Source organism: Rattus rattus, chromosome 2 (assembly GCF_011064425.1).
Source record: "Rattus rattus isolate New Zealand chromosome 2, Rrattus_CSIRO_v1, whole genome shotgun sequence".
Classification (NCBI taxonomy): Eukaryota; Metazoa; Chordata; class Mammalia; order Rodentia; family Muridae; genus Rattus; species Rattus rattus.
Window position 1 is genome coordinate 25,780,530 of NC_046155.1, and position 14,035 is coordinate 25,794,564.

Consider the following 14,035-nt stretch of genomic DNA (forward strand, 5'->3'; position numbering starts at 1 on the left):
AGAAATCATCGCTAACCTTTCTGATCTTAGTTACCTTCTCGAGAACAACGCGATGCATAAGAGTACGAGAATCAGCTTGTTCCCTAGTCGGCGAGGTAAACGGCGACTTCTCCGCCGCAACCACTGCCCACATTTTCAGGTTCAGCTTCCAGATCAGAGACCCGGCTGCAGCGAAGGCGGGCGGGTGGACTCCGGCGGCGCGCGGTTGTAGAGCGAAGGAAGCTACCCCTGGGCGGAGGAGGAGGGCGCTCCACTCGAGTGCTCTGGCCAATCGGCTTGCACACCGCCTGACAACCGACCAATCAGAGGATGCGGTGCTCGGGTGGGGGTGGGTGGTGGGTAATACTAGGAAGGGGAGCTCAGGTCCGGGACTGCAGTGAGTGACTCCGCGCTGAAGGCAAGCAGAGTGCGCCTGAGGCGGAGTTCTGGGTCCCCGGCCGACCTTTCCAGTTTGGGCCAGAAGTGGAAAGCGAAGCGAAGCGACCCAGGCTGCAGAGGCCCGGACAGAACTTTGCAGAATTTGGAATGTACGGGGTGAGGTTGCTGAGGACTTGATTCGCCTCTGGCCTCTGTCTCCCATCACCGTCCAGTGGGCTCCCGCCTCCTACTCTCAGGCCCAATTCTGTTTGCTCCCGCTGCTTGCAGCTCGGGGGACAGATTGTGAAGCTGGCTGTCTTTTCACTGGGTTGCTAGCCTGAGCCTGATTCTTGGTGAGTGCTGTGTGGTCGCCGCCGCTCGGGAGTCAGGGAGGGCACGGGACAGGAATCTTCAATACTGCTTCTTTCTATTTCTGGTTGTCTTGCCTTAAAAGATGAAAACCAAGTTCCTTCAACCTTGTGCGGCTCAAGCCCTACTGATACCAAACCAGCTTCTTCAGCCTCATGGCCAGTGTCCCCCACTCCCTGTATGTGCGTGGGCCCTCCAGTACAGCATCGGTTTAGGGGAAGGGGAGGGATGAGACGACCTCTCTAGAGTCTTTGTGGTAGGTCAATAAGGGACATTTGGGAAATGGGGTTTCAAGGTCCCTTGTAATAAAAGGAAAGACAATTGTCCCATCGACATTTTTATATTTATCATGGCCATGTGAGCTGGCTTGGACTGACGAGTGTGTAAGGTCAGTAGGTGACTTGTCTGCAAAGGCCAGACAGGGCTCCGGTTAAAGGTCAGGTGCACAGACCACTTAGAATTAGTAAAATACAACCTTGGTTAAGCTGTGGATCTCTCGGGTCCTCTAGACCCATGTGGCCCGTATCATAGGGAACAGAAGAAAACTGGGTAACTCAGGCTGGCCTTGCAGAAATTTTGGGGCGAGCCTTAGAGAGGGTCGCTGTTTGCGAAGGGCGGCTCTTCAGGTCTTTTTCTGTCTTCCTAGCGCGCGGGCAACCGAACCGAACGATAGCCTAGTGTCACGATGGAAGGGCAGGCAGTCCCCGGAGTTGGGGACTGGGAGATCGACGTGGAGAGCCTAGAGCTGGAGGAGGATGGCTGTGGGACACCGTTGCGGGCCACGCCACAGGAACCCAGTCCGTCGGCGGCCGATGGAGAGGAAGATGAGGACGAAGAAGAGGAAGATGAAGATGCGGAGGATGAGGGTGAAGGCGAGGAGTCCAGCGCGTCCCCGGAGGTACCAGGTCGGCCGGAGCAGCCCGGGGGACTGGCACCCAGGCCACCGCCCGCTGCTCAGGCGCTGCCAGCCGCCGCCGTAGTCCCCGAGCGCGGTGTCACCGCCGGTGGCGGCGCAGAGCCCCGTAAACTGAGCCGCACGCCCAAGTGCGCACGCTGCCGTAACCACGGCGTGGTGTCCTGTCTCAAGGGCCACAAGCGATTCTGTCGCTGGCGGGACTGCCAGTGCGCCAACTGCCTGCTTGTGGTAGAGCGCCAGCGAGTCATGGCCGCCCAGGTGGCGCTCCGGAGGCAGCAGGCCACAGAGGTGGGTGCCGACAGGCTCCGGGTACTTCTCCAGGGTGCGCACCCGGGCGGGGTGGGGAGTCCCTTACAGCATGGAGCTAGGCTTCCACTCACACTTCCGAGTGACCTCGGATCTCGGATCGCCTGGCAGGAGAGGTGCAGACACTCTGTCCACGTTAGCCTGGGCTCCGGAGGGAAAGCCATGGGCTTCACTGCAGAACGTGCTGGAAAAGTCTCCCATTAAAAGCAAAGAGAGGCAAATTAATTAGGTCCATTTGAGACACCACGGAAAAGTCAATAAAACTGTTTCAGGGGTTAGTTTTGCAGGTGGTTGAGGAGGGAGGGAGGTGGTTGACAGCGATGTGTCCTGTTAGAATGAAGCAGCACGCAGTGCTGTCACTGTGCAGCTGTCCCCCTACCTTGAGATGTAGGCAGAACTTGATGTCCATTTTCCAGATGAGACCACAATGTCGTTGGAGTTAGGAGACCCTCGGCCCAAGGCTACTGACTCTGTGACCTGTCAGAGAATGCTTAGAGGACGTTGCTGCCACCACTATGCGGGTTCTGTTGTGAGCAGTCCGGGGTTTCTCCTGGAGAGACTTTTGAACCCCGGAGCTTTGTTGCTTTGAGGGAGTGAATGCAGATGTCAGTGAATCTCCTCTCAGACCTGAGGCTAGGCACAGCTTTGAAGACTTTATTACTGTTATAACCGTGGCTGTTTCAGGAGCCGAGGATGGGCCAGTGCTTTGCTGCTGAGCCGGGAAAACTTTCCAGTTGACCTCCCCCTTTTGACAGGTGCTGGCTGGTGGTTAGCAATGGAGTCTGGTGACTCCAACGGGAAACCATGCAACCTGACCAGACAGTACTGGGGACCTCAGGGGGCCCTGGCCCTGGGTTCAACCTCTTGTTTCTGCCAGGCTTCTCTGCAGCCCACTGGGTTGGGAATAACCTGGCAGTGACCAGGGGGCTCCCGGGGCTGGTGTCCCTCAAGAGGTTCACATACCCCACCTCCTAGACAAATACAGATGATTCCCCCAATCTCTGGCACCCCATCATGTCTACTTCACCTAGGGGGAGAAACCACCCTGGTTTTCGGTCCTCAGAAGCAGTCAGTGTTCTGCCTAATGGGCATAAAATTCTGCCTGAGTGTCAAGGTAGGGCGACAGCCTGGGGACTTTCAGCTTAGTGGTTACACCCTGGGGAGGCAACCATCCCTCTACACAGTCCTTCCAGGCTCTATTCCTAAAGTCTCCTTGACTGTGGGTCTCACGTCCCTCTTAGCTTCCACTGTTGGCCGCTCTGAGATTAAGAAGCTCTCCCGTTATTTTTTTTTTTTCATAAGAGATGGCAAAACAGATGCGTCAAAGGTTGGGGGGGGTGGTTCAGAGGCTCTGTGGATGCCGCTCCGCCACCCTCACAATTGTTTCCCGTGTTTACAGGACAAGAAGGGGCTTTCTGGGAAACAGAATAATTTTGATCGGAAAGCAGTGTACCAGAGGCAAGTCAGGGCGCCGAGCTTGCTGGCCAAAAGCATTTTAGAAGGTAAAATAACTTCAAGTTGTCCTTTGGCTTCTAAAAACCGAGTTGAGGGATGCCTGCTATTTACATGCATGACCTGTGTGTTAACCAACCCAGGAAGGATCTAATTTTCATTAGCAAGTTTGCTTTGGGGAAGCATATCTGGAAAATGTGTTTCTGCCACATACTCACAGAGGTTTCTGCCACCCACACTAATATTATTCTCCACTGCAGCGCCTGGTGAAATTTACCCAGTGTGAGGGACATAGAAAAATGCACTGTCAAGGGATCCTGGAAGCCACCTTGGGGAAGAAAAACAATTAGGACTCACCCCCACCCCTTCCCCCCAACTCTCTTAGTTACTGAAGGAGTTTAATGTTAACGTGCAGAGTAAACCAAGCAAGGAGGTTATAGCTACTGTGACCAAGAGTCATCTCTAGCCTCAGGTTTCACTCTTTAGAGTCGGACCTCCTTTTCCCTCCCAGATGGCTGAGGCGTCCCCACACTTCTTTCTTCCAGCGTCTGCCAGTCAAGGCTGCCGAGTGGGAAAGGCTTTGAATCAAACAAGCAAATGGAAGGCTCACTGGTAGCTGCTAGTTAAGTTCTGCCCCTTGCTTTCATCTCCCACGAATCCTAGAGGCACATTCACTTTTCTTAAAATAGTGGCGATTTTCTAAAGCACGGTGTTTGTTTACTGGCTTAGTGCTCTACTGGCCACCATCGATATTTTCCCTTCATCTAACATGAGGTTAACCCTAATCTCTGCCACTCCCTACAGTTCAGCTTAAAAGGAAGGGCTTCCTTCCTTGAAGCGGTCAGTTGAGGGTTTCTTTTTTTTTTTCCCTTTCTTCCTTCCCTGTGAGTCTTACGAGTTTAGCTGATCCTGGACAGTTTTAAAGTATGTGTCTCAGCCTGTGCTGTGCACCTCTGACCTTAAAAAGAGTTCCTGAGAGCTCCGAGTGAATTTGGGCTCCAAGTGGGTAAACATCTATACGCCCAGGGGACCACGTTGATGAACTGAGATTTTGCCCAAGCAAGTTGAGACACTTGAAGTCAACTCAATGGAAAAGTCAATCCAAGTAAATAACTTTCTGCCGAACTTTTAGCCTAGGGGAAACAATAATTTTCAACTTCTATTTTATTTGCAAATGAGTATAATGGGTTTGTCACTGTGTAAATACAAATACCACACTGGATTCTTCAGAAAAAAAAACCTGCTACGGGCAAGTGTTTGGGGTGGGGGGGAGAGGTCTAAGTACTTTAAGCATTCTGTTTATTTTGTCTTAGCTTTGCTTTTGATTTTGCTCTGTGCATGAGTTTATCTGCATCCCAGTGGCCTGCTTGTTCAGTCCTTTTGGTATTTGGCCAACGTGAATGAACTTGGGGAAACAAATGCTTGAGACCTGTTATTTTCAGTGTAGCTGGAGAAGTCTTTCCCTCACCCCCACTGTTCCACCTCACTTTGTTTGACCTGGAGGTCACTGGGAAGCCTGGCTAAATTATTAGTTTCCCTGCGTGGCTGTGGGTTTGGGCTAGTTAACTGCTCTTTTCAATTTTTCTTCGCTTCTCTTTATCCTCAAGTCTTTTCTTCTTTTTTCCCCCCTCCTTACTAATCTTCTTTAACTTTCTTCTTTTTCTTTTTCTCCTAGTTCTCCTTGGATTATTCTACAGCTGTAACAATGTGTACATAATGAGACGTCTTTAGAAAATAAAAGTGGCGTCAGCTGTAGGTATAGATATCTTTTATAATAATCCAAAAAAAAAAAAGGAAAAAAAAAAATACGGGCAATGAAACATTAATTAAGATAATGTGGACAGATTTGTCTCTCGATATCTATGGATCTGGGAAGAATACTCAAATCTCATTGATACAGTGCACTTGCTGAAGCAAGAGAGCAGACATACCTATACCAACAAAACCAATGGCCTGCCAGAAGCTACCCTATGGGAGCTGTTCCTCAAAGGGAAACTCTATTCAACCCAACCTGTACCACTCTTTGTATTAAAATACCAGTGATAGAAATAGTAACTGTGCTTTATAGTGTTACTTTTTTGTCTTCTGGTTTTTCTAGATTTTTCTTGTCAGGATGTTAATATGTTTCCTTTCCAACACTTGCTTATTTTAGGGTACCGCCCAATGACGGCAGCCGAGACTTACCTAGGAGGGACCCTTCCCCTACCCCCACCTGTCAGTGACAGGATGAGGAAGAGAAGAGCATTTGCCGACAAGGAGTTGGAGAACATTATGCTGGAGAGAGAATATAAAGAGAGGGAGATGTTAGAAACATCTCAAGCCGCTGCCTTGTTTCTGCCCAATCGCATGGTGCCCGGGCCTGAGTACAGTTCCTACAAAGGTGCCTTCAGCCCCAGCACAGGCGAGCTGCCGAACAAGGACTTCTGTAACTTTTTACCTACCTGTCTCGATCTCACCATGCAGTATTCAGGGTCTGGGAATATGGAACTGATTTCTTCCAATGTCAGCGTGGCCACAACTTACAGACAATATCCCCTGTCCTCGCGATTTTTAGTCTGGCCCAAGTGCGGTCCCATTAGCGACACCCTTCTCTACCAGCAATACCTGTTAAATGCTACCACTTCTGTCCAAGCCCTGAAGCCTGGGGCCGGCTGGGACTTGAAAGGAACCCGAGTTCAGGATGGGCTTAGTGCAGAGCATGACGGGATGCCACCCAAACCGGAAGGCTCTCTAGTGCTGCCTCAACTATCTGAGGTCCCGACCTCAAGAACTGACCTTCAGGCTCACCAGGCTGTCCCAGAGAGGTCTGCCTTCTCCCCACCAAGCCGGAATTTCTCCCCCATTGTTGATATGGACTGTCTGGCAGCTCAAGGGCACGTCTTAACCAAGATCAGCAAAGAAAACACTAGGTATCCTCTGCCACTTAAATGTAATCCATTCCACTCAGTATTCCAGCCGACGCTCAATGACAAATCAGGCCCTGAATTGAAAGCACCGTTTGTCAAAGAAGCCTTTGAAGAGACCCCGAAGAAACACAGGGAGTGTTTGGTCAAGGAGAACCCGAAGTACACATTTACAATAGACAGATGCGCAAAAGACCTCTTCGTAGCCAAACAAGTTGGAACGAAACTCTCGGTGAACGAGCCTCTGTCGTTTTCTGTCGAATCTATTCTTAAGAGGCCCTCATCTGCTGTCACTCCCGTCTCTCAGTGAAGGGCTGCTTGCAAGGGAAGCTGGATTTTTCTCCAGTCTCAGAGGGTTCCTGGCAGATGCCTTTTTTTCTTTTTAAAGTTAAGATGTATGTATAAAGAAATGTTTAATGTAAATGACCAATTCTTAAGATCCTACATGTTTCCTCCGCATGTATCTTTTCGTATCACGCGAGGATATTTAAAGACGGAAACTACTTACTGTGCAAATTGTAAGGGTTTATGCTTTCTTTAGCCAGCATTCCGAAAAGCAATAAAAATAACACCGTCTTCTAAAGACCCAGTGTTTGTTGAAGCAAACAGCTGTCTCCGGCTAGATGACAAAAGCTTGCGTCTTAGAATTTCATTCTTTATTTTTCTAGGAGTCTATGTACTTTCAAGCATTCTTAATGGTCCTTGTGAGCCACAAGAGAATATCTATGAATAACTATGAACTTAATGACTTTTTTTTTGTAGTTTTTAAAATTTGTAGGTAGTGTGAGGAAAATTCAGGGTCTTACACATGCTGGGTGAATGTTCTTCCTCTCAATGACATTCCTGATGTTTTTTTGGCTATATATCCAAATATATCTCTATGCCTCCATCTCCATATATATATATATATATATATATATATATATAATTAACTTTTCAAGATAGAGGAATAAAGAGCTTGAGGACAGAGTTGGGGCTGTTTATATAGTGATAGATCTTAAATATTATGTAGTTTGACAAAGTTGAAATAATTAAAAGGGAAGCCAGGTACAAGAAGATTATGTACTTTTGATAGTATGTTTGGGGATGGACGATTGTGAACACCTGGGCCCCTTTCTTCCTCAGGTCAGGCTCAGTATGTCAAGTTTTAAGCCTCCATTCTAGGAAGAACGCATGTCTTTGAACATCCCTAGTTGTGTAATAGAGCACACCATATCTTTAGCTTGTTGGTGATCGCCATTAAGTTCCCCTTGTTGCGTGCAATCCATTTAGTCCACGATGGGGTCAAATCCCCCGCTCCCACTCTTGACTTAGTTCACCATTCCTGAAGGCTTGGTGACGGCAGTCATTTAGATGTAGGCTGTGTAGGCCTCGTCAACTCTCAGCTGGCCCCTAACTACCAGTTTACACCTCTCGTGGGTGTACCTGCCTCAAAGGCTGTCGGAGTAATTTTCTTTTGAGATTAAAAAATTTACTACACAAATGTTATCAACGGACACTTGCCAAAGCCTGCGGATATTTATCACAGAATGCAGGCAGTTTCTCTCCCCCACCATCTGTAAATTCTTCGCTCCCCTCTTATTTTGCTTAACAAACTATTAAGTGCTGCTTGAGAAGCCTGATAGAACGAGTGTGAGACACGTGTGAAGAAACTAATTTTCTGTGGTCACCTGTGGGCTAGGGACGGTGTGAGTGCCTGCTGAGTGTGCAAAAAGCCCTTGATCTGAGCCCCTGCACTACCTAAGCCAGGCTGCTCTTGTAATCTCCACACTGAAGCAGGAGGATGGTGTCCTGGGCTATATCATAAGACCTTGTCTCAAAACAAAGCCACAGGAGATGAACATAGCATCCTTTCTTCAGTTGTGGACCCCAATCAAGTTCAAGTTTTAGAGCTAATAAGATAGCTTAGTGGATAAAGGCGTTTGATGCCATCAAACTCATTGATGCTGAGTTTGATTCCCAGGATCTGCATTCTGCATACTAGAAGGAGAAAACCAATTCCTGCAAGTTGTCCTCTTACCTCTACATATATACGGGGGTGCAAGTAGATAAACGTCTCTCTCTCTCTCTCTCTCTTTCTCTCTCTCTCTCTTTCTCTCTCTCTCACACACACAAACACACACACACACCACACCATCCACCCCCACACAAACACACACACACACCACACACACAAACACACAAACACACACACAACACACACACACACACACAGACACACACACACAAACACACACGCACACACACACACACACACACACAGACACAGACACACACACACACACACAAACACACACAAACACACACACACACACAAACACACACAAACACACACAAACACACACACAAACACACACACACAAACACACACACACCACACCACCCAACCACCCACACACACACACACACACAAACACACACACATAAATGTAATGAATCCTTTTAAGTTCTAATATATCAAAGTCATCTCACTATAGAAGACAAGGGTTCAGATAATTTCACCTAAAGGGCTGTCCTGGGGGGTAACTCTAGATATCAAGGCCATTTGGGGTTTGTGGAAAGTGACAGGGTTTCGACAGCATGAAGGGTTTCTTGCTTGCTCTTGAAAAACACTTTAAAATTTCGGAAAACGCTCGTGCTACCGGCTTCTAGCTCATGCAGGCCTCCGGGGATTCTCAGGGTTGCTGCTTAAAATTAGCATCAGTTTCAAAAACCCAAGCCCAAACTTAGGTTGATTTTCAGTTTGTACTTGTAAAATAATACTTGGTTTTGTTGAGTCAAATTTACTTACTGTTACTCTTGCAAAAGCCAGAGCGAATGGAAGCTTGCCAGCGACACAGAACTGAGAGCAGGCAGAGATTTCAATAGTTGTTGGGGATTATCATTAAGTGGAAAAGGTGTTTTCCAGCCAAGTCTACCCCTGTGTTAGGTCTGCCTTCAGTCACCTGGGCTTTGTCTACACACGGACTCACTTCTTGTTTTCCTATGGACAATTTGCCTTTTGTGCAAGGCCTTGAGTGTGAACTGCACACTGAATCAACTCCTTGGAGACAAACTGTAGCAAAATTTCGCAGTGAGAAGGGGTTCTTAATTCAAAGATGGATTTCTTCTCAGTCCCCTCCCCGCACCAGGCTCCCTCTGCAGGGTCTCATGTAGAGCAGGCTGTATAGCAAGGAATGACCTTGAACTTCTGATCCTTCTGCCTCCAGCTCCTGAAAGGTGAGATTCCAGGCATGCGTTGCCATGCAGTGCTGGGGATGGGATGCAGGGCACCTCAGATAAGCTCTCTACCAACTGTGGGAAATCTTCATTTTGAATACCCATATCCATCAATTATTCCCCTTTTCGTGCCAATGACCATATTGGGACATCTTTGTCCTGTCTCTGGATCATTTTAATCCCATTAAGTGAATCCAGTTGGCGGTGGCTGTAAGTGGTTTTTCTCACAATACGAGTGACTGGAATTTTATTGTCCTTGAATGTTTATGAGGGTGAGTACTTTTCCTGGCAAATTTATTAGTTCTGCTGTAATGATGAGTTCTTAGAATTTCAACCTAGCAAATCTACCATCGGCCACGTAATCAGAGCTCTGCTCTCGGCCCGATATTTGCTTTGTAAAATCACCGAGCTTCCCTTGAAAGCTTCTAGTCTTCAAAGAACCCTGTTTTTGACATATTGAGCCAAACTCCTGACTCACTTTGATCACTTTTGCTCGATGTTCAAGGTAATGGATTGATTTGGCTTGAATCATTTCTCAAGAACTTAACGGCTAGCAAAACATTTGCCTCTTTTCTCAGTTTAACTCTCAGTGCAATCGTGCAGTTTTAATAAGTTGCTTTCTTTCCATGTCAACTGATCAAGTGCTATTTTTTTTCTGTGTGTGCTCTATTTGCAGTTTTCAAAAGCTGACAACAGTGTTTCTCAAACTTTAATGGACAATTGAATTCCCTGGACCCTTGGTAAAATGCAGACTCTGCTCCCACTGGTCTGGGTGGGCCTACGGTTTTTTAACGAGTTCCTAGATGTTGATGCTACTGGCATCAGACCAGGCTTTCAGTAGCAAGAGATTACAGTTCCATTGCATTACTGCACATTTAATGCAACGTGCTGTGGATGGTGGATACTAATGCAATGATAATATTGTTAGCATAAACAATTTTATATACATCAATATTGAAAAGAAATTTCCCTTTCTGCTAACCCCTTGGTGGCTTGAGTAGGTTAAGATCTAGGCAAAGGCCACACAAGCTGCATTAATCTCTTCTGAGGTTGATGCCGCTGATGCTCTAACTAACTCCCTGGGGTTCCTCTTCTTGGCATTCCCACCAGCTTAATGCTATCACACTGGGGGGCCATGTTTCTGCCCTGTGATGCTTTGACAGACACACTCGGACCATACCTAAGCCACGGCAGTGTGCACATATGTCCCTGAAACGCTCCTTGTCACTTGTTTGGTTATAGACATCCCTCTCTCTTCAACCACAGGTTATCAGTGCCACCAACCTACCTACCTACTTCTTTCTTTGCAAGCTGGATTTTCCCAGTTAGACGTCCCTCCCACACTGTACCTCCCTCTACATGTGCAGTGTGTCCATTCAGTATTGTCCTCACCTGCAGGGGCTCCAAAATCTGTTACATGCTTTTCGGTGTGTGTCCGAGTGTGTTATCAGTCATTTGAACCTAAAAGCTAAATTCCAGTTGTGTAAGGAAAGGCTGCAACTTGTATTAAGAAATGTTCCAGAAGTCCTGAAGCAGAGTCTCTGAGGTGCTAAAGGGAAAAGAAATGGCTGAAGGTCAAGATGAAGAAATGAGAATCCGCAATTCCCTGTAGAACAATAAAGACATCACTTAACGTCAAGGCCGTGCTTTCAATTGAGACAAGAATTATGACAGCCCACCAGATTTCATGAAGTTTGGAACAACTTCTTTCTTTCTATTCTCAGTTTAGTGCTGCAGTTAATTTCCAAAGCTGGAGCCCAGTCCATGGAGTTCATAACTTCTGAAATGGCTGGACTGTGCATTATATAAACTCAGGCCAGTTGTGCCTACTGATATTCATTTTTATGATTATATTAAGCTCTTTATCATGTTTCACCCGCTTCGTTCTTTTGGCTTCCAACTGGTTTTGTTCAAACACATTTAGAACATGCTAGACAGAGACACCTGGAAATGGGTTGGCGAGGCGTTGTGGTAACTGTGCACTAGCAGTAACTGCGTGGTGCATTTAGAGCCTTCTAGTTTAGAGGGGGCACATTTGCATTTAGTATCGCTAGCATCTGACTGGAAAGGAACAATGTCGCTGGCTGTGGGAATCCTTTAGCCGGCATCCTGAGTCGGGGAACTAAGCCCGTTAGTTATGATATTCGATGAGCCTGAAAATGAACCCCTGTTTCAGACCTGGGTGGAAAGCACGCCCACCCCAATTAACACATGAGACAAAGAGAGGGTCTGGCACTTGGGGATGAGACGACTCTTATCTATTTTGTCACCGATTATCATCACCTTGGAGAACAGAGCTAGCAGGGTAGAGACTTCCTAGTGCTAAATTCTCTAGTAACACAGACCACCTACCCAGAAACACCTTGCTCACCACATCTGCACAGCCTGTGAGCAGATGGACAGTCTGTAGTCTGTGCATACAGGTTGGCTCTTGACAGGAAGGAGAGGAGTGGGAAGAGGTCCCCAAACACCGAAGACCCACCAATCTGCTAAGTTATTCTCCTTCAAACCTCTCACTTAATATGCACGTGCTCATTATCTTCTTTGTTTTTGCAGTCAATCTAGAGACCGTCTATATCCACATTTAAAGACTGCAATCAACATTTAAGTCGTTACTGAAGATAAGCATGGGAAAGGGGTCACTTCAGATTTGCTAACTGGCTGGCAGATTATGCTTATTGTTATATGTAGAGTAAGGAAGAGAATGGGAGGGATGACCTCGTCTATTCTAGTTAGAATGAGCACACTTAAGCCAGCATGCTGGCAAGAAGCACCGAGGTATCAGACAACCACGTGGTCACTGCTTGATGTTATTAAGTAGCATGCTTACACAGGATATTATCAGAAGACGGTACCTGAGATTTTGTAAAGCCGTGGCACCAAACTAATGCATTTACTCCTTGATACACCTATTACCACGGTACCAAGAAGATGGCACTGGCAAGCGAGAGCCCAGCCTAGTAAGGCACTTATGCAAAGTCTTTCAAAGTGAAGGGTTCCAGAATTGATACCAATGAAGCCATGGATTTTTGTAGCTGTTTGAATAGCTAGCTTCCAAACCTTCGAATGATTTATTAATATTAATTTCAGGGAAGGTCTTTTGTTTCCTGCCCCCAGATCCTCTTGTCTTCCTCTATATTCTAGTAGGCAGGTGAAAGGGTAAACATTGCCTCTCTAACTCGAGGATAGTATTGTTGGGAGGTTTGGCTGCTAGTGTGGGGTTGGTTTGACTAACGTAAAACTCTCCATCACAGGGCAAGTTTTTGTTTTGTTTGTGGGTTTCGTTTTGTTATTGTTGAGACAGGTTCTCACTCTGTAGGTCTGGCTGGCCTGGAACTCACTATGCAAACCAGACTGGCCTCAAATTCAAAAGAGATCCACCTGCCTCTGCCTTCCAAGGGCTGGGGTTAAAGGCATCAATCACTACCTCCAGCCCGCAGGGCAAATCTTAAGTCAGATATTAAAAACAACTTTCCCCCAGTTATGAAGCAATTTGTTGAAAGAGAGTTAACTTCATGTTTGTTTTCTGCGAAGCTGATCTCAGTAGTCATGGGGGACTGCAAAGCCCCAAAGGGAACTAGAATAAGTCAAGATTATAAGCAATTGCTAAGGCAAACTTGGATTCCATTTAGAACACTGAGATCAAAGGAAATGCTAGCTACAACCCCTCTCCTTGTGTCAGATCAGATATGGACGTCTGTAACAAGCTCGGAGCATTGCGTGGTAAATGTAGTTATTGATGGGTTTGGCAAAGAGGGTGGTGAAAGGACTTCTAAGTTTTGTCTAAACATGAGCTTCAGGGTGTTGCAGATGTGGCCTTGAGCAGAGCTATCTCAAGGGAGAAGGCTTATTTCATGTAGAGGAAATGTTGTCATCTTGAGTCGGGGAGCTAAGTTCCCTTGGAGTCTCTAGAAGAAACTAGATTGGCTAAGAAGGGGACATGGAGGGGTCAGACACAACGAAAGGATGGCCGCCTTCAGGTTTGGCTTGTCTGTGCATGAAAGCATATCTGGAGGTCTTTATGAGGAACAAAGTGAGGGGACACCCCGCACTGTATATTGGACTGCACTGACAAGCAGAGGCTGCTCCAGCCGGAGTCCTACCACACGCCCTGGCATATGAGCAGCACAGAGAATTGTCATGAGTTTTAGGGCGGCTTGGGTTAGAGAGTAAGACTTTTTTTTGTTGTTTAAACACAAAAAGAGTTTATTGAATAAGAACTCTTTCCAGTTTTGGTAATTTATAATTTTATAACAACCGTCCATGAGGAGGATTAGATGCTCAGAAATCTTTAGAGTTTTTGAGAATAGATTAAAAAATTGTCTTTAAATAGAGTGCTCTTTCGATATATATACATATATATGTATATATATATGATAATGTTTTGAAATGCTTATATATAATCAAGCAAATTAACATACTCTCACATAGATCTTACACATGTGTGGAATCTAGGACTATATCAAATATATACAAATAGCGACCGGACAGGTTAGTTCAGTGGGTAGAGAAG

The 14,035-nt window shown here is 46.6% G+C and overlaps 1 protein-coding gene across 1 annotated transcript; it reads left to right on the top strand.

Moving 5' to 3' along the window:
• The first annotated feature begins 368 nt into the window (after positions 1 to 368).
• Dmrt2 (doublesex and mab-3 related transcription factor 2) lies at positions 369 to 6,888 on the top strand. Its single transcript, XM_032895458.1, has 4 exons — positions 369 to 710; positions 1,373 to 1,930; positions 3,348 to 3,450; positions 5,553 to 6,888. Exons 2-4 carry the CDS (start codon positions 1,412 to 1,414, stop codon positions 6,611 to 6,613), a joined length of 1,683 nt encoding a protein of 560 aa, XP_032751349.1. The 5' UTR covers positions 369 to 710; positions 1,373 to 1,411; the 3' UTR covers positions 6,614 to 6,888.
• Positions 6,889 to 14,035: the final 7,147 nt, after the last annotated feature.